Raw genomic sequence first — 21484 nt, 5'->3', positions numbered from 1 at the left:
AGGCTCGGCCAATTACTAAAACAAACTTGACAACATCCCGAATTATCAATTACAATTCACTTCTTTGCGCTCATAACGGAACAAGCTCTCAGTCACAACCAAAAATCGCCACAGTAGCACCATCTTCAAGCACCTTGGCGCTGAGCCGACCGCATCCACCATGCCGATGAGTCGTCTGGCTCCGCCTCAGCATCCAGGTCAATGGTGCAACCTTTGAAGTACTGAGATACACCCAAAGCTCGATCATGACACGTGAGAAGCAGTTTGAAGACAATAGACTCACTGTTTCCCACGAGCCGCGTCAATCGCCTCACCACCTTCTCAGTGTCCTGATACAAGGCACTCGTCTCGTATCGAGTGATTTCATCAATGACGCAAATCAAGACGCTTTCCTCGGGCAACTGGCTGATGAGCTGTCGCAAAAGCTTCCAAAGGGTGTCGAGCTTCATGTTCGCATGGCGATGCCAGTCGCGAGTCTCGAAAAACGAAAGATCCATCTGGACGTCTCTATGCAGCATTTGGCTCAGCAGCTGCCCCGCAAAGCTCGCCACGATCCCGAAAGACGACGCCTCGGTCGACGGCTCAAAGCTAGGCCGATGGAAGTCGCAGAAATACGCCATCAAATAAATCGAACCCGCGTCACGCGAGGCTCGCACAAGACTTCCAGCGACATAGGTCAAGGACGATATGCTTTCAGCCGCTGCCAGATCTTTTCTTCCGTTGACGAGCAGAGAAGTCGAGGCTGAGGTCTCTACCATCATTGCTTTGTATTCACTGTGCCGTATCATGGCGGCCGCTCGAGCCTTTTCGCCTTCTTCCAACCGCTCACCAATCCCAACGGACCTCTCCAGGTCTCTTTCGATGACATTTGGATCATATCTGATGGCGTCTAGAATGCTGTGAGCAAATTTGGTCATATCTTCCACGCTAGGGCGCGAGTTTGCATTCCGGGCAAATGAGGCCGCGTTAGTGGTCTGATTTATCCTGTCAGTTGGACCGCTCTCTATCATCAACGAGCTGCGCTGTTCCAAGACTCCAAGCCTCGAGTTCATGGCTTCAAGCTGCGATGCTGACCATTTGTCAATTTTCCAATATGAAAGCTCCTGCACTGTGCCCGCTTACCAGTGTATTCGTGCCGTGCAGGTATGCTTTCCTCAAGCAATCTTTGCAGTGCTTTCAACACTTCGTTGCCTGTTTGTTTTACATCTTTGATGGCCAGGTTGCTGTCACGAACTGCCCAGGCCAAACATTGATCTGCCTCCTCTTTGATCCTAGAAGCTTGTCTCCGGATCTCGTTGATGCTTTCAATCAATTCGGCCTTGTAAGCAGACTGCTTCAATGTCGATTGCATCGTTTTCTCTGTACCCATCGTCAGCGTTGCCAGCCGTTTAGAAAGCGCGGGCTCTTACTCAGGCCCCCGTCTGCAAAGAACTGCATGATGTGGGTGAGAGCTCTCAAAACGGCCAGGAAAAGATCAAATGTTTTTCTCTCGAGTAACTGGTCCTGACGACCGGCATATATTCTGACATAATTCTGTGCACCTTGAATGATCTCGGGAATATCTGCAAGTGCGCTAAATACTGCCTCCTCGATTTTGACGTACCGGCCGGCAGCCTGCACATAGACTAGTCAGCATGCGAGTGAGCGAACCTGGTGGAAAAAGACAGCAGAACTCGGTTCCCTACCCCTATCGCGAGTTTGAAAACTCCGCATAGACTGAAAGTTTGTGAGTCATGCTTCTGCTTGATCGTTGCAATGAGACCTTACCTTGCTCCATAGTCCCCGTCTGGCAGCAATCCTAGCCAGCTTTCAAAGACCGCAGAGTTCCTTCCGACCTTGCTGATACAAAGCATCGCCTGGGACGTCCGATTTGGGGTTGTTGACCACTGTGCAGCGGTATCTTGAACTTGACTCAAGACGTCTTCCCAGCGACAGCTTCGGATACTCTGAGGCGACTGCTGCATTCCCTTCTTTGACAGCTTGACTTGGACCTTTTCCAGCAGTTCAAACAATTTCTCCATTTCGGAATCGGCTTGTTTCCATAGCTCGGCACTACATGTGCTGGACTCAGCTAACGTCGGTTGAGAAAGATGACAGAGCTTACCTTATTTGATCTTGCTTCTTTGCCTCAGGAACGGAAACGTATGTGTCCAGTGATTCGCAATACACGGCATCAGGTTGCCCTGCGACGACCATTCTAGTTTCGACAAAACGGATAGCTTCGCTGGGGGGGTGTCGTGGCCGTGAGTTAAGATACTCCGATCTGTCGGAAAGTTCTGTCGTCATTTTGATGGTTTGAAATTCTCAAGCTGGCATTCGGTCTCGAAGTGAGTTTCTATCTCTATCTTGGATACCTATGTAGGCATATCAGCATTTGGGTTTCTAATGCAACGCCAGACTTTTGGAAAAGCCAGGTCGATCCGTTCCCACTCATTACGACATCTCACGAGAGCGGGGCACATTGTTTTTTTAGTGACATGTAGGAGGGGGAATTGTCTTACTGATTGGTTGTCTACATGCATTGGCCGGGAATGTTGTCGTATTACCATGCATGTGTGTCGGTGAAAGCAGGCGGCTAGCCGATCCATTTGTTGGGGGCTATATTCCTCCCCATGGTAAGGCTGAGGATTTTGGGCTTCGCATTTCCCCTCTCCAGTTGTGCCCATCTCTCTCTAGTTCTCTCCAGCTCTCTCAGCGAAAGCCGAATTTCGGCAAGAACAATACCATCCACGTCACGATGTCAGTTCCGAGTCCACCAGTGGCTCTCCAGAAATCAACAGCCATGGAGGCCGCAGCTACCACAGAAACCAAAGGGGTTTCCTCACCAGTTGTCGATCCCCAAGTCAACAACGCCGTACCCCCAGTGCATACCACGGCGAATACAGAAGCTCTTGATGGTGAACTGCTGGTAGAACCAACAGAGTACATCGAACAGACACGCTTCATTACCGCCAATATGGCGTATAGTAATAACGAGGTAGAAAAGATGCTTGAGAAGGAACGAAAAGCTGGTCGTATTGATTTGCGGTCACGGCAAGCCATGATGCACATTACCTTGACTCAAGCGAGGATTAGTGATCTTGAACAGGAGCTCGAGAAGCTGAAGAACCATGTGTTTGACACGCCTAAGGAGAAGATGAGGAAGGAGAGGATGAAGTATCCAATCCACCACCGCGAAGTTCGACGATCTACACCAACCGATTTCGAGATCACAAAAACTACTTACGACGTACCTATCGAAAGACGCCCAGCATTAGAAGTCTCAATTTCCGAATCCGCGTATCCACAGACTAGTGGAAGTCTTCCGCTTCAATCACAGGCTGATGGCAATTCTAAGAACAACCATGAGGTAGCCAGTATCAAAGGGGCTCAAACACCAGAGCGACTGAGGATTCGATCTACACCGCTACTTATCCACCTGAGAAGTGTGACGGGAGAGGCCGTGGAGCTGAACGATTCCATAGACACGTACAATGATCATCGGCAGGTGTTCCCAGGGCGAACTTTTCTGCGGCCATTCAAACTCTTCATCAAGCACGAAAAGTCGATCAGACAAAGTTTGATTGACCTACAATCACAAGTTGATGAACGCAAAGATAATCCTATGTCAGAAGGTGTGGTAAACAATTCGTCGTCCCAAAAAGAGGATAGGGATTTCGAGTTCACAGATGAAGACCTTCTGGAAGACTTGAAACTTTTGATAGAGTTTCTTGACCATGATCTACAGCCTACGTTTCAGCTGAGACGGCTCATTGACAATGGAACACTTTCGAACATTGAGTTTGGAGATCTATGGCACTTGTTCAGCTTCGGTGCTACAGTTGTATGTCAAACTGATGATACGCGGGCCTACAGAATCGTGGGGTTTACGGGCGGCCGAGACCCGTTAACCAAGATTATGAAGTCCGAATCAGATAGGGTACCGGCACTTGATGGATTTGTGCTCGATTGTTTGGGGCTGGCTTTTGATGGATCAGAATTTGTGCCAAGCTTGCACAAATTCACCATCGCCAAGTTCCTAGGGTCAAGACCTATATCATCACTACCGGTTTATCCATTGAAGTTCCACAAGGACTACCAGAATTTGGCAACTAGCCTATGCGACCGGGGGAAACGGTTCGAAAGAATCACGGCGCCGCCGTTCTCGCAGCATTTCATGACAGGTCACACACTTGATGAAGTGTCACATGAGATAGACGCACCAGTGATTGTTGACATTGCTGCCGCATTCAACAGCAATAAGGAGTGGAAGCCTCCAACAAGGATTCAGGCTACACATATGACGAAGGCAGATTTACGTGAAACGTATTTGAATCCGTATTGCGGGCATGCATACGCCCGCGAAGGTTGTTGCGGGAGTGATATCATCTTCAAAGATCACTCCATCGATGAACGAGACTCCGCAATATACTTTCAAAACAATGGCAGCCTTCTTGGGCCGCGGAAAAGGGAAGAGTTGACGGAAGAGGACTGGATGCTCCTTCCCGACCGAGTGCACGCCTTTGTACTCCGCAATCGACAGTGGGCCACCGTAAAGGTTGCTGATCTATCCGATATGAGATACCAGCATAACTTTGACAAGCTTATGCTGCCAGAAAAGCACAAGACCTCGATTCTTGCGTTGGTGAACACCCATGAAAACTCCCGCTCGGCAGGCGGAGCAAGTATTGGAGCAGGACTTGATCTCGTGAAGGGCAAAGGAACAGGGCTGATTTTGCTACTCCATGGCGAGCCGGGTATGTTTACCATTAATCTTGATTTGTTTCTCAAACTAATCAACTGAAGGCGTTGGGAAGACCTCAACGGCGGAATGTGTTGCTGACAGCACGAAACGACCACTATTTCCCATCACTTGCGGTGATATCGGAGAAACGGCCATGGAGGTGGAGAAGAACTTGTCCTATAACTTCACTCTTGCGCACAAGTGGGGCTGTGTTCTTCTGCTTGATGAGGCAGATGTGTTTCTCGTCAAAAGGAGCAAGACTGACCTAAGGCGAAATGCCGTCACGAGCGTTTTTCTTCGCAGTCTTGAGTATTATGGCGGGATTCTATTCTTGACAACTAATCGCGTAGGCGGCATTGATCCGGCCTTCAAGTCACGAATCCATCTCAGTCTGTACTATCCGCGATTGAGGAAGGATGAGACCGTCAAGCTATACAAGACCTTCATTCAAAGAGCCAAAGACGAGCAGGCGCGAGTGGGAATTTCCACGTTCAAGATTGACAAGAAGCAGATTACCGAATTTGCTAGGCAGCACTACCGTGAAATGGATGGCGAGAAACTTGGTACATGGAATGGCAGGTAAGTGATGAAAACTGTCCCAAGTGGACGACCATGCCTGATTTGAGCCATTATTTACATGTCCAATAGGCAAATTCGCAATGCTTTTCAAGCCGCCATAGCATTAGTCGAGCACGAAAGTCACCAGGCAACACCAGGTGCACAAAAGCCAATCTTGGGAGCTGCACAGTTTCGCATCGTAGCAGAATCGTCCAAAGAGTTTGACAAGTATCTCATTTCTACCCTCGGCGCTGGAGAGTCGGATATAGCCATACGTGAGGGGTGGCGAGCAGATCGCTTTCCAAATGTCGTGCTGCAATCCTACTCGGGAGACGCTCCGAAGCCTACAAGGTCGCATCGATCAAAGGGTCGGTCGTCGCGTGCGAAGATTGAATCTGATACTGAAGATACATCTTCCGAAAGTGATGCCTCGGATGACGATAGCAGCAGTGATGACGGGGATGTCTAGCTTGTCAGCGTACTTCCTTCATGCTCGTTCAAATATATCCGAATTCTTTTTTTTTTCTTTTTTGTGCCAGCTTAATCAACGCTATCCTTGATTTTAAAAAACAGAATGTTGGTTGATTTCACTTATATCATTAATCACGTCCTTGATATATGTATAACTATTTAGATAAAGGAGCTTAAAAAAGCAAAATATTTCAAAAGGCAAATTTGCTTTAAAAGGCTTGCGGCACTTTAGAAGAAAAATCAGCCTTCTCATCCCTATAGTCACTCCCACTACCGTACCTTCTAGGTGTTTTAGGCGCAGGTAGCAAAGGTACCGCTGATCCCTCAGCCTTATATGTAGGCTGACAGGCGTGGGGTTACACAGCATCGCCTGTCTCGCCAACTTGAGGAAGCTAGCATACAAATATTTGGAGGTAAGTAAGAACTAGACCGATGAGATAAACACAGCCCCCGTAACATCAGATTTTGTCGATCCTCTGTTCTTATATAGGTGGGTTAGGCTTCTCCAAGGGCTGAAATTCTCCCCAGGGGAATAAAAAGATATCTTCACAATTGGACAACACAAAAACGATCAATGAGTCGATCCCAGCGCGGAATCAGTGGTTTTCAAAGTACTCTGTACAGCGTACCACTGTGCCACCATGAAGCGTTCCCCGTCGCCAGTGGAGTCAGAATGCTACTCCGACGTGTCCAGCTTTTCAATCAAGCTTCCTGATCTCGCGGATGCTGATAGTACAGAAAATCCGCTCGTTGATCAACTTTCAGTCAAGAAGAAACTCAAGAGACCATGGCATATTTTTCATCTGGGACATCTTGTTCACGTTGGCGCTGTAGTAGCGAGTTGTGGCCTTATTTGGCTTAACTCTAGTGCGAGGTATTGGTTCGACTCGACATACAGCATCTCCATCACAGTATCAACCAAGTCTACCAAACTAGCCACGGCCGACATATTGCACATCTTCCAACTCGCAGCGAAAGTATACGAAATGGTTTCGATCATATCCATATCCGCCATAGTCTTGAGTATCTACCTGTCGAAGCTAGCTGTCAAGGGCCTACCATTGGGGCTGATCACGGGAGGCTATCGCGTTGGTAATTTGGGCTACCTCACTCATTCTGGACTGTGGTCAACATTATGGACAAAGGCTGGACTTTTGGCTGCATTCACCATTATATGCACACTATGGTCGATTGCGATCGGTCCATCGTCTGCGATACTACTCGTGCCCAGTCCCGCATGGTGGCCAGTACAGCAGCCAGCAGACGGACAACAGATGATGCTATATGGACCTCCGAGTGACTGGACGCCAAAATTGACTTACGACGCCAGTATCGATAACAACCCATTGTTGGGCTGTGAAGGTGGTAACCAATACGTGCTACCATACAATTTTTGCCCGGGCTACGGCTTGTGGCAAATCTCAAATAGCGTGGCCAATTCCAATCAAACATCCATGAGCACAAACGTGGTCGTCAGCTCGTCTACAACAGGAAATTCTCGGTGGCTGAAGACATCTCAAATAAAGAAATCGCTCAATCGAACAACGGTGGCGACGACTCTTTCAGATGTGACGATCGAGGCAATTACTCAGGCAGGGAAATACAGCCTCGGAATTGGTCTCTTTGGATCATCTGGAGCCAACCTTCGCATTAGCAACGCGGAAAGGGATGAAATCTATCAGCCTCTGGTCCAGGCAAAATGCTCGGTTTTTGATTGGAACTCATCCTCACAGACCATCAATTCCACCGATCCTAACAACATCCCACTATGGCCAACGGCCGGTCTTGCGTGTTTTGATGATGGCCTCTGTTCTAGTTGGTTGGACCTTCCTGCTAGTGCAAGGGAGCTGGATTCCTCAGACTGGGATTTTGATCCGGATGTTGGGAAGCTGGTTGACTTCAAATGGGTGGACATGCCCCAGGCACCGCTGTCCGCCATCTTCAGAGTTCCGAAAAACGTCACACGCCAGAGTCCTACTGCTAAAGAGTGGGAACGATCAAACACAACGTTGTGGAATATCGGGGCCTGTTCCCTGGTCACTAGATGGGCACACTCTAGTGCCAAGGCTGTGCTTGGCCAGTCGTACATTATTGAAAGCAATGTGACGGATGCAGGAGTACTTTCAATCAATGAGACGACTCTATTCCAAGCCGGAGCATCGGGTATGCCAATACTAGTACAACCGTCATGGGCAAATCTTCTCAGCTTTGGGTTCGGAAACGATACCAAGCAATCACGATATACCGATCGCGCCCAAACGGTAGAACTAAACGCCATGGAAACTTTTCTAGTACAGTTGCTCTCTATCACAGAATCCGACGGATGGATGCAACTTTTGGCGACAAATGGCGAATTTCTTACAAGCTCGGTAGAGTCAATGCTATCTCTGCTCCTGGCAGACGGTATTTCCAGGAGCACCATGTCGGCCACGCAAGATCGCGTGTACATTGCTGCGCACGTGGAGGAGGAAGAAAGCCTTGTTGCCGTTATTAATTTGGATGAAGCAAACAATTTGATCAGCGCGCACCGATTCAGTGACACTGTGTCGGCATCTACAATTGCGACAGGAGGCAGGCAAGACCGCCTGCGTCCCCTGTTGTCGGCATTGAGTTATAACAGTGGCGCTTCGGGCTTTACTAAAGTTTCCTTGAGCGTTGGAAATGCAACCTGTCCAACTGTGATGGCTCAAGATGGTACCAGTGACCAGCAGGCAGCGCAATGCAATGCATGGTCCTTTGGTGAGTATCTCAGGGGTCTGGAGGCTGACACAAGCACGCCATGGAGTTTCGTATCTGAGCAGTATGGGTACGGGTCGGGCCGTTCTTCTTCAACTGTCACGTTTGCCCTGGTTATGGTGTGTTTGTACTCTGCGGTGGTCTTTTTGCATGCCACGCAGGTGCTAATCTCTACCATTGTCGATGTTTATGCCAGAAAGGACATTCCGGGCCGGAATAGCCTATTGAAGGAAATGTCAAACTGGAGCGACATTCAAGATTTGGTAGCTCTTTGCCTGGCGTTAAACCCCCCAGGTATGCTGCACAATATTGGCAGAGGAATCAGTACGTTTTCGAATGTTTGGAGGCAAAGGTTAACGGTACACATAACCGAGGACAACCAAATGCACTTTACTGCTGGCGAAATGGATAACAGTGAGAAATAATAAGTTAAGCATTATATAATAAATGAATCTTAAAAGACGATTATTTCTGAATATTATTAATAAAATGAAAAATATATCGTAAATCTCCATGGTCATTCCCTTGACTTCTCTTATAAATAGGAAGGAGACTTTTTATTGGTTAATATAATCATACAAATAAGATGGCATGAAGAATGAAAGATAATTAAACATTTTTAAAGGCATCATAATGGCGTAACGCCATTAAGCTTATTGGAATGAGTTTCGACTCTTTTATAAGCTTGTTAACCCTTATGCTTTTTGCTTTATCCTGTTTTTTTCTTACGATAAATTATAGGCAAAGAATCAAGAAATCGTGTAAGGATTTATACCTGGGAAAACACGAGAAGATTACCTGTAACCTAGCGTCTACGATGAAAAGATTAGTAGCGCAATGTAAGATAACAAAATTGGTGTTCTTTTCCAAGTCAACGCAACCAATACAAAGCCTCCTAAACAAAAAGCGCATCCCTTAAACATGGAATTGTCGCGTAGCTGAGGTCTCTAAAGTTCTAAAAATAGCACGTAGATACAAGCATTTGCGCTCACTCTTTCCGCCCCCGAATTTGCCAAGCCTTTACTTCCGCTAGTAGACTGCGGAGCCGGGCGCAGCCTGATCAAATGCCCTGCTGAAGAAATACGTCGAGACACGAGCCCCTCCCTCCGCACACCTTCATTTGGAGCCTCATCACAACCTCCACTTGTGGAACCACCTCTCGCCAAAGCTTCGCTTCCACCCATGAGCACTAATGACTGCTACTGTTACACGCCGCTGCCAAGCGGCAGACATACGCGTCTGATCCTGCTTCATTCCAGCAAGACCGACAATGACCCCATCACTTGCAACTTGGTCGAGGCCGACATGGATGATCCCCCTGTTTATGAGGCTCTCTCGTACACCTGGAATAACGAAGTGCCAAGCGAACCTCTAAACATCATTTTGGATCCGAGGTCCGGTTCTGTCCAGACCCTTCTGGTGACCGCAAACTGTGCGAGAGCTCTCGAAATATTGCGGAAGCGTCTTGGTCGCAAGTCCATCGGCAAGGTTGGGCTGTGGGTCGATGCAATTTGTATTGACCAGTCCCGCAACGAGGAGAAGAGCACCCAGGTTGCCACGATGGCCGATATCTACCGCGGGGCCAAGAATGTCCTGGTTTGGCTCGGAATCAACCATGCGCCTCGGAATTCCAGCAGTATGCTTCTCCTGAACCTCTTGCGTCCCTTTAGTGACTATCACATGCGACCAAGGTTCAATACATGGAGAGATGGGTGGATTCTGATTGTGCTCAAGGTGATGGACCCTTTTGTTTCTAAAATGGTAGAACAAGGTACGTCTTGAAAATTCGTTGGCCTGGAAGTCATGAACAATTATCTCGATTCTCATCTAAGAATTGATCAGGAAGCAAACATTTATCACCAATATTCAAAGCGCCTTACTGGTCTCGGGGGTGGACTCTGCAAGAATTTGCACAGTCTTCCCCAAAACTCCTGTGTCTTAACTCCGAGTCACCTTCATTTACAGGTATACGGGTTGCGTCTGATAAGTTTGTTACGCGGGCTATGAGACTCCATTTTTTCTTATTCAAAGATCCTGGGTGGAAACTTCATGATGCATTCCAGGAAGAAGATTCGGTGATATCATTGGGATATTGCATAACAAAGGAAACTCAAGATCCACGAGACAGGGTATTCGCGTTGCGAGCTTTATTTCCCAAGTCCCTTGGTGGCATGACGGTTGATTACGACCGGTCAGTGGAAGATATCTTCACAGAGGCAACAAGCCGTTTCATCTTGACAAGCACCAACCTGGAAATAATGTACCTGGCTTGTCCGTACAAGAAGTCGTGCGACCTTCCTTCCTGGGCAGTCGACTGGGCACCTCCTACAGAGATACACCAGGAGTCTAACAACCCCATCACGTTGCTCGAGGATCCTCATTTCTGGTATTTGACATCGGCTCATTTCGGGAAACCCGGAAATTTCAATCGCCAGATAACGTCATTCAGCAACGATGGACTTGTTCTCACACTACAAGGGAAAAGCTTTGGCCGGGTGAGTACTTGCGTCAGCGACAAAATCGCGGTTGATTGGCCTTTCATTGCTGGCAGGGCCAGTCTTACGAGTACGACTCGAAGGTTCCTCACGGCAGCTGCCTCAGCCCAGCTTGCGTTCAGGAATAATTTCGGATGGGGAATGGCGAACGTACTGCGATTGATAGGGACCAAACCATCGACCATCTTTCAATATACTCTGCATAGAATGGAGAGTGAAAACGATGCGGACAGGATCTGTGATTTGATGGAAAATTACAATGTCAATTTCACAATCCATATGAGGGGAAAGAGCTTATTCTTCACAAGTGAGGGTCGCATCGCTGTTGGTAATTGCAACATTCAACCAGGAGACTTGCTGTGCTGCTTTTGTGGCCTTTCCTTGCCCTTTATAGTGCGACAAAATGGTATCCGCTATGAGTTAATATCTCCAGCTATTGTTGATAAAGTCACTCAGCGCGAGATGTGGCCTGGGAATGAGGATGAAATAGTTCCATGGGAGATAGTATGAGTCAGAGGGCGGCAGTGAAGGACAAGGGATTTCCCCCATCAGAAATAATCCATCAAACCGATCTCATGAATGGAGCATATTCGGATTTGATTTGGTTAAACAGAATCACCACTATTTAGGCTATCGCTCCAATAGTGTAATGTTTGTGGCTTCCAAATCAATCATCCGAATAACCGGACCGCGGCTGCAAAAACGCGTGTAAACTGCTGCGATCTCAGAAAGAAATTGAAAAACAATCATACTGGCTGTTAAGGCTCTGGGTATAGTGCGTACTTCAAGTCGACTCAGCCATTCTTTGTCTTGGTCCACTCTAGAATAGCTTCGTGGTGCTGTCTACACTCAGGATAACAGTGTAATCAGGGGCAGTGACGTGACCTCAATATCGAAAGCGAATGGAGAGTTGCCTTGACTACAGATGATACGGATGGGAATGCATTCTCCGGTCGTCGCGGTGTAAGTTGCGCTCAGACCAGAGGTAAGCTCCGTGTACGTCACATCCAACCATACGTTGGATCGAGTCCAATCAGAGTATGCAACATCGCTAGCCCATACAATTACAATTGCGTCAGCACTAAAGATCGTAAAGGCAAAAAGTCTCCAGAATGTCCGGCATTTAGGTAGCCACGACAGTTGAGAACAATCTAGTTGCAGTTCTCAGTGTATCCATAGAAGCTCAAGGTGGAGGAGGTGTTCGAGCAAGATCCGCTGATCTCACCGGTGGATCCGGCCACGCCTGAAATAGTCGGCGTCTTTGTCTTGAAGTAGGCAGGGTCAAATTGCGAGTACATGCCGTCAAAACTTTTGCCGGAGGGCGAGGAGTAGCTGTGGCTGAAGGCTTTTCATTTAGCTTGGCAGATATGGCCATGCCGAAAACAAGTCGCCCGAGAACAGCGTCTCCTCCATCGGCGGTTGAGTTGCGCTGAAGTCCAGCTGGTTTGGAATTGCAAAAGCGGTGGAATTATGAGAGATGCCTCCAGAGAAGGGATCCCGGGGATTCACGGGCACGGCTAAAGCATTCATGAGAAATGAAGAGTCTCGGTCTGGCGGTGGCTGTTGGGAATGCGTGGCATTCACAGTGCTTGTGCTATGGTGTGCCGATTGTGTTGCATCGCGAAAGAGAGACTGCATAGGAGTGCCAGTCCCATAGTTGGTAGCTGAGTGCGCTGGTGGAGATCTATACTGCTTCATCACGTCAGGTGTAAGCTGAGGATCAATTTTGCCATGCATGCATCATTAAGGTCGTCGCTGCGCAGGAAATGATAAGCCACACTTACCTGCGACTGCTCTGCTGCAACAAGCCCAGAAGCTGGACCCGACAAGTTCTGCCAATCTGGCAGTAAACTCTTGCCCATTGATAGCAGCCCAGTCTCGTGCTCTGATTGAGAGGCTTGCTTCATGGAGTGATCGATGCGGTCAATCTGCGCTCGGAGCTTCTCGGCAAGCCCAGTAGTAATCATTCGGTCGGACTCAATCTTCTCGAGGAAATCGGCAAGCACAATGAGAATGTTGCGGACTTGCAAATAGGTCCAGATGGGGAGTGTATCGTGTACATCGCCTCCGAGCATATGGCCGATATGTGCCAGATGATGCAACTGATGGAAATCAACTTGTCAGTCGCTTCTGCTTCGTGTCTGGGAAATTGCGCAATTAACTTACGGATACAGTACTCGATGCGTGAAAGAAGGCAATCGGGATAGTACTTAACTGATCAAGAAGCTCGCTGGCAATGGCGCAGCGTAGGTGTATGTTTGGTGTCCCAGTCCCTACCAGTAACATTCGCAATGTCTGAGTGGTAAGAAGAACGTTAGATGCTATAAATCCGTATCGATCTGCTCGGAGATCGCCGGCCAAGACCTTTGGCTGCTTGAGTTCCTGTGGCAACTCGTCATAGAGTTGTGAGACAAGGTGCAGGCTGTCGGCCGCCAGTTTCTTTGAAGGATAAATCTGGGAGAAGAAGGCCTCAATTTTGCCGCCTGGCTCGGAGGATGTAGCTTGCTGCCTTGCTCTTACAGTACCTTCCATACGTTCCAGGATGCGATAAAGATCAGTACAAAAATTGAACCCCTTGACGAAAGACACGTGCTCAGACCACAATTGCACCCCGGTCTCGGTAATATCATCGTCGTCAAACACCTCAACGGGGTACTTGACCATTGCCTTGACCTCCCGTTGTCGTGATGCAAAATTGAAATTGCTCGACAGATATTGTTCTTGTTGATATACTCCCCAAAACACTCTGCGCCTCTCTTGCTTTTGGATCTCGGTGAGGCGTGATGGCCAATTCGACTCTTGGCAAAATCCGGTCATTGCAGATAGGGAAGCATAATCGCCGAGGTGAACAGTGGCTGTCTTCCAATCTCCGCTTTGCAAGCATGCGGCAGCCAGTATGGCCTTTGCCTTCATAGCTTGGTATTGATCCGGCACAGTCGTAATGTCACTTGGGATGGCATCGATTGTGGCTCGGTAACATTTCTTGAATAGAGTAGCAGCTTGTTGGCGGAGAGGGTGTGGACCGTTTGGCATTAGCACACCGTCACAGAGACGCCCGGCAGCCATCGTACAGATTGACATGGTAAATGTATAGAGACCCCAGTCAGATCGGTATTGCCGCGACCGAATTTGTGCACGGTAGCTTGGCCAGTGAAAATAAGGCCTGACCGGGTAGGCTGTGTGGTAAAAGATCTCGACGAGTTTCTCCAGAATATCCGGTTGAATGACATCGTCAAAAATGGTAGTTCTAGGACGAGATGCATCGTTTACATTGGAAGTATGTTCGTGCTGGCCTCCATGCACTGCCGGCGATAGAAAAGACGAATCATCGATATCTCGGTTGGCTGCTGCATCGTGGGAAGGGCCAACAAGGTGAGAGGAGAGACCGGGAGTCTGCTCATTCCCTACAGTCGTTGCAGTGCTGTTCTGCCGTTGAGACCGCGGTGTGGTTTCGGGGTGTTCTCGTATGTCTCGCCCATTGTTTGCGCCGCCAGCCCTTCGAGGGGGAGGCTAGAAACCGGTATGTAAATAAGTGTCCAGAGACAAGGGTAGCAATCGCCAATGCCAGGAGAGTCTTTGAACCGCCCAACTTACGCCTCGTCGTTTTGCTGGCCGATCGTATGTGCATTCAACGCCTTGATCAGTACAGCGACTACACGGTATGCCTTCAACACCAGGAGAGCACTGAGAACAAGTTAAGCTTTCTCCCCATTAGATACAAGTCATCTTGAACTTACTCGACATGCGTTCTGATGACATCGATCACAAGCACGCTGAAGAGATGTCTTGTTATCTCGTGTTGCAGACAAGGATGTTTGGGTTTCCACTTACACTGTTCCGCTTTCGCTTCTTAGCAGACTCGCTTTCTGGTCCCGAATGTCTTCGATGGGATGTAGATGGCGTCATTGCGGTTGAACTGACGATGCGGTTGGAATCACTCTCCATCTTGAGAGAGAGGTTTAACCGAAATACAGCTGATCACAGGGAAAAGGACGGTGCCTACACTAGCAATAGCGCTACGTGTTTAGCCCCACCAACAAATAGGTTTAACCGGTGGTTTAACAAACGCGGGGCACCGAATGCTGGGGCAGCGGGGGATCTGAACCACTAATCCGCTATGGCGATCCCGGTTAGTGGGGGAGAATGCAACTGGGGGTTTAGGTTTAGCCGAAGGCATTCAACCGAAACATCAGTACAGATTCTTGTGTTGTGCAGAATTCCCCGGGCCCTTGATGATGATATCAATACTGCCGGTCTTCGGAGATGCCTGTGCTTCCAGCGATATATTACATGTAGAGATGGTGTGGATGTTATTCTCTGAAATATGTCCCTTCTTCATAGATTTGCGAATTTACTAGATTTCTACTACACTCTGCGACTAATGCGTACTTACCTATCTAGAATCTGCATTATCACTAGAATTCTTCAGCAGAAAATTCCAGATACCCCAGCATATAATTTGTTTCGCAAAGCCTAAAATTTTACGCCAATATCATGGCCGTACATCGTGCCCTATACGCTGGCTGCCCACGAGCAATCGTTCGCGCCGCACGACGTCAAAACGGCTTGTCCTCTTCAAATCTTCAACAGACTGTATCAAGGAATTTTTCGACAGCCACTCGAAGGTGTTCCCGCCAAGCATCATATTCAAAAACAGCAACAAGTCCGTCATGGAAGGTGACAGGTCGTACTGTGGCGGCTTTGGTTGCATTTGTATGTTTTCTTTATTGATGCGCATTGAAAAGGAGTCGAGAGCTGACGGTCAGTGGCTAGTCCATTACTGCAACTCAAGTTCAGTCGCTTGTCCGACCACTGCGACTTGATGACGGCGGTGCAATGCTCGATGCGTTTGAGCAGCAGTCCCATGATGAGCAGCCGCGAATGATTCCGTACTCGGAAGTCCAAAGACACACGTCGCCAGATGATTGCTGGACTATCATCAAGGTATGAGACTGGATGAGGTCATGAACTACAGTGGAACATACTCACTCGCATAAAGGGCCAAGTATATGATCTCACAAAGTTCATCGAGGCACATCCTGGTGGTGAACACGCTATCCTCGAGCACGCTGGCAAAGATGCTACGGAAACGTTCCAGACGTTACATCCGCCAGATGCAATCCTGACGCTCCCTCCCGAGATGCTCGTGGGGCCCGTCGATCCCACGACGCTTCCAGAGCCGGAAGAAAAGGGAATGACCGAAGGCGAGCGCATGCGCGAGGCCGCCAGAGCCGAGATGCCCGCGGCGCACAACCTCTTCCTCTTGCAGGACTTTGAGGTCTGGGCCGAGCGCGTCCTAACTGGCACAGCGTGGGCTTATTACCGCAGTGCATCTGATGAGGAGCAAAGTGAGTTTTGAAGTCGTGATGAAAACCACCAAGACATTTAGACTGACCTTGAGCCAGCTTTTCATGAGAACCGAAATGCTTTCCAGAGATACTTCTTTCGTCCACGGATACTGCGGGATACAAGCGTCGGATCAACCGAATCATCGTTCCTTGGGTTGTCTACCACAATGCCAGTCTTTATATCCCCTGCAGCAATGGCCAAGCTGGGACATCCCTTGGGCGAGGTCAACCTGACAAAGGCTGCAGGCGAGTCGGGGATTGTTCAGGTCGTACGTGTTTACCAACCATTGAAGTTGTTGTAAATGAAAATACTAACACCCGGTAAGATCTCTTCTAACGCCAGCTGCAGCCTAGAAGAAATATTTGATGCACGCACACAAAACCAAAACCTCATTTTCCAGGCAAGTTGTTCTCGACCGGAGGGAGTCGTACTAATACTAACACTACACAGTTATACCTCAACAAAGATCGCTCAGCTTCAGAAAAGCTAATTCAAAAAGTCGAGAAACTCGGCGCCAAGGCAATCATGTTTACAGTCGATGTCTGCTGGCAGTCAAAGCGAACAATGGACGTCCGGTCGAAGTCGACACCAGGCCCCGCGCCCAGTGCGCCGTCGGCGGGGCCCAAGGGAGTCTCACAGGCAATCAGTGGCTACCAAGACACTAATTTGACCTGGAAGGACATTCCTTTCATCCGGGTAAGTTGTCAAGGACGCCTCTGTTGAATTCTCATTGAAGCTAATCTCATTATTTGATATAGAGCAACACAAACTTGCCGATTATCGTGAAGGGTGTGCAATCGCTAGAAGATGTCGAGATGTGTGTGAGCAATGGGGTGGAGGGTGTTGTCATCGTAAGTCCAGTTGATTCACGGATTTCATACCAAAGTCTTTGAATAGCTGCATGCTGACACTTTTATTCTCTAGTCAAACCACGGAGGCCGTCAAGCAGATTATGCACCGGCCCCTATTGACATATTGTATGAGATTCGATGCCATCGACCGGACCTGTTCGCCAAGATAGACATCATGATTGACGGCGGGATTCGGTCTGGGGCCGATGTCGTCAAGGCTCTGGCCCTGGGCGCCAAAGCTGTTGGCATTGGCAGGCCAGTATTATATGCTAATGGCACTCACGGCCAAGAAGGTTGCCAGAGGGTTCTCGATAGTGAGTCGTATATTTCGCCTCGTCTCGAAGTAATTTGGCACTAACATATACGTACTAGTTCTCCAAGAAGAAATCACAAATACCATGCGCAATATTGGCGTGACAAGGATCGAGGAGCTCAAACCAGAAATGGTTGGCCCAGCAGGGCCTTGGGTTGGGTCCAACCGGCCACCATACGCATCATTACCACAGCTGAAGAATTGATACATTTCAGCCAAGAAAAAGAAAAGATCATGACATTCAACAACTTTGCTAGACATCTTCTGTCATTGCAGATATGGACATCCCTATACCGTAGAAGTTTTATTTATCCGAGATACCACCTTAGAATATTAAGTAAAGCTGCAAACACTACTCCGGCCCTAATCAATGGCTGGGCAACGAGCTCATGTGTGCCTTTTGGTTCATTGCACTGGAAATTAGGTTAACATGGAGGGTATAAAATTCTTCAATCATGGAAGTCAACCTACCTTTCGTAACCTGAAAGCCACAAAATATTTTGAAGAAAGATACGAGCCGCTTAGGCCGAATTTATGGATACTATCTGAGCCGCAGGATCAGGCAGCCTCGATGCTAACCATATAGAGAAGAAGTATAGTACTGGACTTCAAGCTTACTTGTTAGCAAACGACTCAGTGGGTCAGTGTTAGACCCTTGAGATCAAGGATATGATCCGTCGAAAGAGGCGCCTACGGAGTAGGCAACATGCCATGCCTCGGCGTAGGCAGATCAATGACTGCATCTCAACTTGCACTCCTATCTGGGTAAAAATATCTCCCTTCGCTACTTACTGTTAACCGCCCATCACCTTGACCATTAAACATCACGGGAAACGAAAGAATCTCAGGTTAAAAATCAGTAATATCCATCAGTATTCGTATCCAGTTGAAAGCTAGGCATTGCCATAATGGTGTCAACCGGAACAAGCGGCACAGCATTGAATGCTCAAGACAACCAGCACAATCAGACTGTACAGGCTTTGATGTCTGTACAGGCCAGGAAGAGCGACACGGCAATCGACAGTAGCCATCCCAGCCCGACTACTCAAAGGCACACCACGCGTGTCAGATGGTCTCCTTTTTGGTAAGGCCTGTTTAACGGCGAAAAGCCATAGGCGTACTGTGTAGACATTGTGTATAGGTGATACTAACCAGTTCTACTATCTAGTGTCATATTCATAACGTTTAGCACCATGGCTGCTCACAATTTCTTTCGAGCACTTGGTGTGTCCAACTCTGCTGAATATGCACTGTTATACAATTATCTATCAATATTTGTCTACATGGTCGCACTGTATCGGGCTGGCCTGCTATCGTCGGAGAACTTGTCAGAATCATGATCAGGAGTCTGTCAAAACAACTCTGTAAATCATTTTCGGGGCTGGGGAACTATCTTGTGGAATGTGGGGTGGCTTGCTTGTGCTGATTATGTACAATCTAAGGAATCATATGATATACTATTAAGATCCCCGGAATTGTTATAGTAGTATCGAAGCACACAAGGTTTCTTGAAGGAATCCTCCAGCAAAGCACAACATAGTGTCATATCATAGAAAGCAGCTATGCACATCATCATAACAAGGAACTACGCAAAGCTTATACTGACAGGGGTATTCCCAGGCATCTGACAAAGACACAAAGGTATAGTGTCTATTGTTCAGAAATAACCTGCTTGGTCAATGATTTTATAGACAACGTGTTTATGTTGGTCCTCTCGTGCGTGCATGAACATGTGTCAGGATCGTGCAACTACAGTAGTCATTGTTTCAATACAATATTCTCATGCATATAGCACCTCGGTGATGATGGAAATGTCTATATAAAGCCAAGTCGAGTTCGTTTTACCAGTCCTCATTTCCGAAGCATCACCATCAAGCATTCAGCTACAACACAATCAATCAAACAAACAAAAAACACAAGCTCACCAGCTTTCAGATTTCGAATTTCAGACAGAAACCATGGCCATGTACACTCAGCAGCCCCAGCTCGTCCTCGCCGCCCACGGCGCTGTCGTAAACGCCAAGGGCGAGGGATATCCCAAGACTTGTACCTGCAGCTGCGGCTGCAGCTCGGCTGCTGAGGGAGATTCTGGTAAGTGCAAGTACTGCAAGGAGGAGAAGTGCAAGAAGAAGGACAAGAAATAAGTGCTAGAAATGGTTGGGTGTTGGGGTCCCGTCAATAATAGGGACATCCAACTCCGCCACTTCAATCCGCAGTGCTATTCTTGGCAACAGGCTTCAGTCTGTATTCTTTGACCTTCAACTTGCAACAAAGGGCTGGTCCCGGTAGATAGTTATGTAGACAATAAACATTCAAACCAGCGTCCTCTACCCAAATGTCTCGAAACGTGACATCATTATCTCATTCGTGAAAAATGCGTTCAACTGCACACCAATCTATCATCATGGGAATTTCTCATTGATATTTGTATACTCTATATTCTCTAAGGATGCAGAGTCTTCAGTATCATGACCACTTGCAAGTGGCATTGCTGGATCTATCTCCTTTTGTCGTAAATGAATGAATGAATGCTTGTGATCGGGCTGCTATGTCCCGTCATCTATGGTATCCCCGTTTCATGAACCCGATCCTTTTGACCAAGACACCCAATCCCAGGTGCTTTGTGCCAAATGTATGATAAGAAATTCAACCGAACGCCTGAGTATTATCGTGGATGCAGTCATGAATGGTTCGAAACGGCAAAGGGAAATCTTGTAATGTGTTGTAAGGCAAATCTTACAGGGCGTAGGCAGCAAAGGCCGCCATGCCCAAGACACCCATGCCTGCCATTTGTGTAGCAGGGGCGGCGAGACCCTCCGAGGTGGCCGTGGCGAGGATGGATGTAGCGACGGCGGATGCAGAGGCAAGTTCGCTGTCGGATGCGCCGTTGTTCACGTCTGCGCAGATGCTGCCAGCAAGAGAAGTGACATCTATAGTGGGTAGAGGGTTAGCTGCTAGTTATTTTGACGAGTAGCGCATCGCATAGCAAGGGTGGAAATGACGTACTGCTCTTCTCTTCAGAGGAGCAAGAGCTCGTTACGACACAGAGACCAGCGCTGTTGATGAACTGGGCCTTGCCGTCGCCGCAGATGCAGCTAAAGTCGGTGATTGTGCAATTGGCAGCAGTGGCGCCACTTTCCAAGCAGTCGAGGGCGCAAGTGGGAAGCTGAGCGACGAGGCTGGCGAGGTCGGTCGAGTTGGTCGAGTTCGACTGGGCAGCTGCAACAGCTGCAAAGAGAGAGGCGGCCAGGTATGAAAACTGCATCTTGATTGCGATTTTGGTTTGGTCGATTTGCGTGAGAAGCGAGCGATGTTTCGGGCACTCTTTGGTGGTAGAAAGATAGTTGTTGAGCTTTTGTGCTGTAAAAGGGGAAGCACGGATGCCCGGGTTTATGTATAATGGGTGCTGGAAATATCTCCTGTGTCGCTTTGTGTTTTGGACAAGCCTAGAAAATACAACCGAGATGGTTGACGTGAGACGTAGATTGTAGGTAGTAAGTATCCAAGGTAGCTTAAACCAGGTAGGCAGTGCATTCACTAATTCGACTTGGCAGGCAATCTCACAAACAATAAAAGCAGCAGGGCAAGCAATTTACTGCCCAAAATTTGTAGCAAGACTTCCTTCGCTTCGTATTTCCAAAAACAAGCGACAGAAATGAAAGAAAAATTTAGTATGCCTAGAAATCTAGGGAGCAAGCAATCATAAAGCGTACGTTCTTGGTTCCCCCAGTTTTTACTTCTGGGGAGGGCTGAAGAGATTCCCACTCGAGGTTCCAATCGTCGCTTCTGGGCCCTGATGATCCTCTGAAGATTCTGGGCATGTTCCCTGATCGTTTGGGCACAATGTAACAGATCCAGGCGAAACGCGTGTTGATCAAGGCAGTCGAACGACGGATTTAAGTCAGGGCGCCTATCGTTGGTTCGGATGTGCTGGGAAAAAGAGTGGGAATCGGATTTGTGCCTCGTATTCGAAACACACACAGCCACG

The 21484-nt window shown here is 48.1% G+C and overlaps 7 protein-coding genes across 7 annotated transcripts; 4 read left to right on the top strand and 3 right to left on the bottom strand.

Moving 5' to 3' along the window:
* Positions 1 to 125: 125 nt before the first annotated feature.
* PFICI_14768 (uncharacterized protein) lies at positions 126 to 2286 on the bottom strand (the record flags this gene model as incomplete). Its single annotated transcript, XM_007843349.1, has 6 exons — positions 126 to 1069; positions 1123 to 1359; positions 1410 to 1614; positions 1686 to 1716; positions 1768 to 2052; positions 2105 to 2286. 6 exons carry the CDS (start codon positions 2284 to 2286, stop codon positions 126 to 128), a joined length of 1884 nt encoding a protein of 627 aa, XP_007841540.1.
* Positions 2287 to 2737: 451 nt separating this feature from the next.
* Positions 2738 to 5750, top strand: PFICI_14767 (uncharacterized protein; the record flags this gene model as incomplete). Its single annotated transcript, XM_007843348.1, has 3 exons — positions 2738 to 4736; positions 4786 to 5302; positions 5372 to 5750. The coding sequence occupies 3 exons, from the start codon at positions 2738 to 2740 to the stop codon at positions 5748 to 5750; spliced, it is 2895 nt and encodes a 964-aa protein (XP_007841539.1).
* Positions 5751 to 6393: 643 nt separating this feature from the next.
* PFICI_14766 (uncharacterized protein) lies at positions 6394 to 11111 on the top strand (the record flags this gene model as incomplete). Its single annotated transcript, XM_007843347.1, has 4 exons — positions 6394 to 8751; positions 9461 to 10259; positions 10331 to 10983; positions 11040 to 11111. 4 exons carry the CDS (start codon positions 6394 to 6396, stop codon positions 11109 to 11111), a joined length of 3882 nt encoding a protein of 1293 aa, XP_007841538.1.
* A 1023-nt stretch (positions 11112 to 12134) lies between these two features.
* On the bottom strand, positions 12135 to 14928 carry PFICI_14765 (uncharacterized protein; the record flags this gene model as incomplete). The annotated part of the gene is made up of 7 exons (XM_007843346.1): positions 12135 to 12321; positions 12383 to 12696; positions 12768 to 13085; positions 13150 to 14493; positions 14578 to 14667; positions 14721 to 14756; positions 14815 to 14928. The coding sequence occupies 7 exons, from the start codon at positions 14926 to 14928 to the stop codon at positions 12135 to 12137; spliced, it is 2403 nt and encodes an 800-aa protein (XP_007841537.1).
* Positions 14929 to 15653: 725 nt separating this feature from the next.
* PFICI_14764 (uncharacterized protein) lies at positions 15654 to 17701 on the top strand (the record flags this gene model as incomplete). Its single annotated transcript, XM_007843345.1, has 8 exons — positions 15654 to 15696; positions 15776 to 15927; positions 15983 to 16331; positions 16389 to 16600; positions 16783 to 17028; positions 17091 to 17183; positions 17257 to 17497; positions 17556 to 17701. The coding sequence occupies 8 exons, from the start codon at positions 15654 to 15656 to the stop codon at positions 17699 to 17701; spliced, it is 1482 nt and encodes a 493-aa protein (XP_007841536.1).
* Positions 17702 to 19454: 1753 nt separating this feature from the next.
* Positions 19455 to 19640, top strand: PFICI_14763 (uncharacterized protein; the record flags this gene model as incomplete). The annotated part of the gene is made up of 1 exon (XM_007843344.1): positions 19455 to 19640. One exon carries the CDS (start codon positions 19455 to 19457, stop codon positions 19638 to 19640), a length of 186 nt encoding a protein of 61 aa, XP_007841535.1.
* A 592-nt stretch (positions 19641 to 20232) lies between these two features.
* Positions 20233 to 20761, bottom strand: PFICI_14762 (uncharacterized protein; the record flags this gene model as incomplete). The annotated part of the gene is made up of 2 exons (XM_007843343.1): positions 20233 to 20426; positions 20503 to 20761. The coding sequence occupies 2 exons, from the start codon at positions 20759 to 20761 to the stop codon at positions 20233 to 20235; spliced, it is 453 nt and encodes a 150-aa protein (XP_007841534.1).
* Between the last annotated feature and the right edge of the window lie 723 nt (positions 20762 to 21484).

This window comes from Pestalotiopsis fici (genome assembly GCF_000516985.1).
Source record: "Pestalotiopsis fici W106-1 unplaced genomic scaffold PFICI_Scf_13, whole genome shotgun sequence".
Classification (NCBI taxonomy): Eukaryota; Fungi; Ascomycota; class Sordariomycetes; order Amphisphaeriales; family Sporocadaceae; genus Pestalotiopsis; species Pestalotiopsis fici.
Note: the sequence above shows the minus strand (reverse complement) of the source record. Positions and strands in the feature narration are given on the sequence as shown.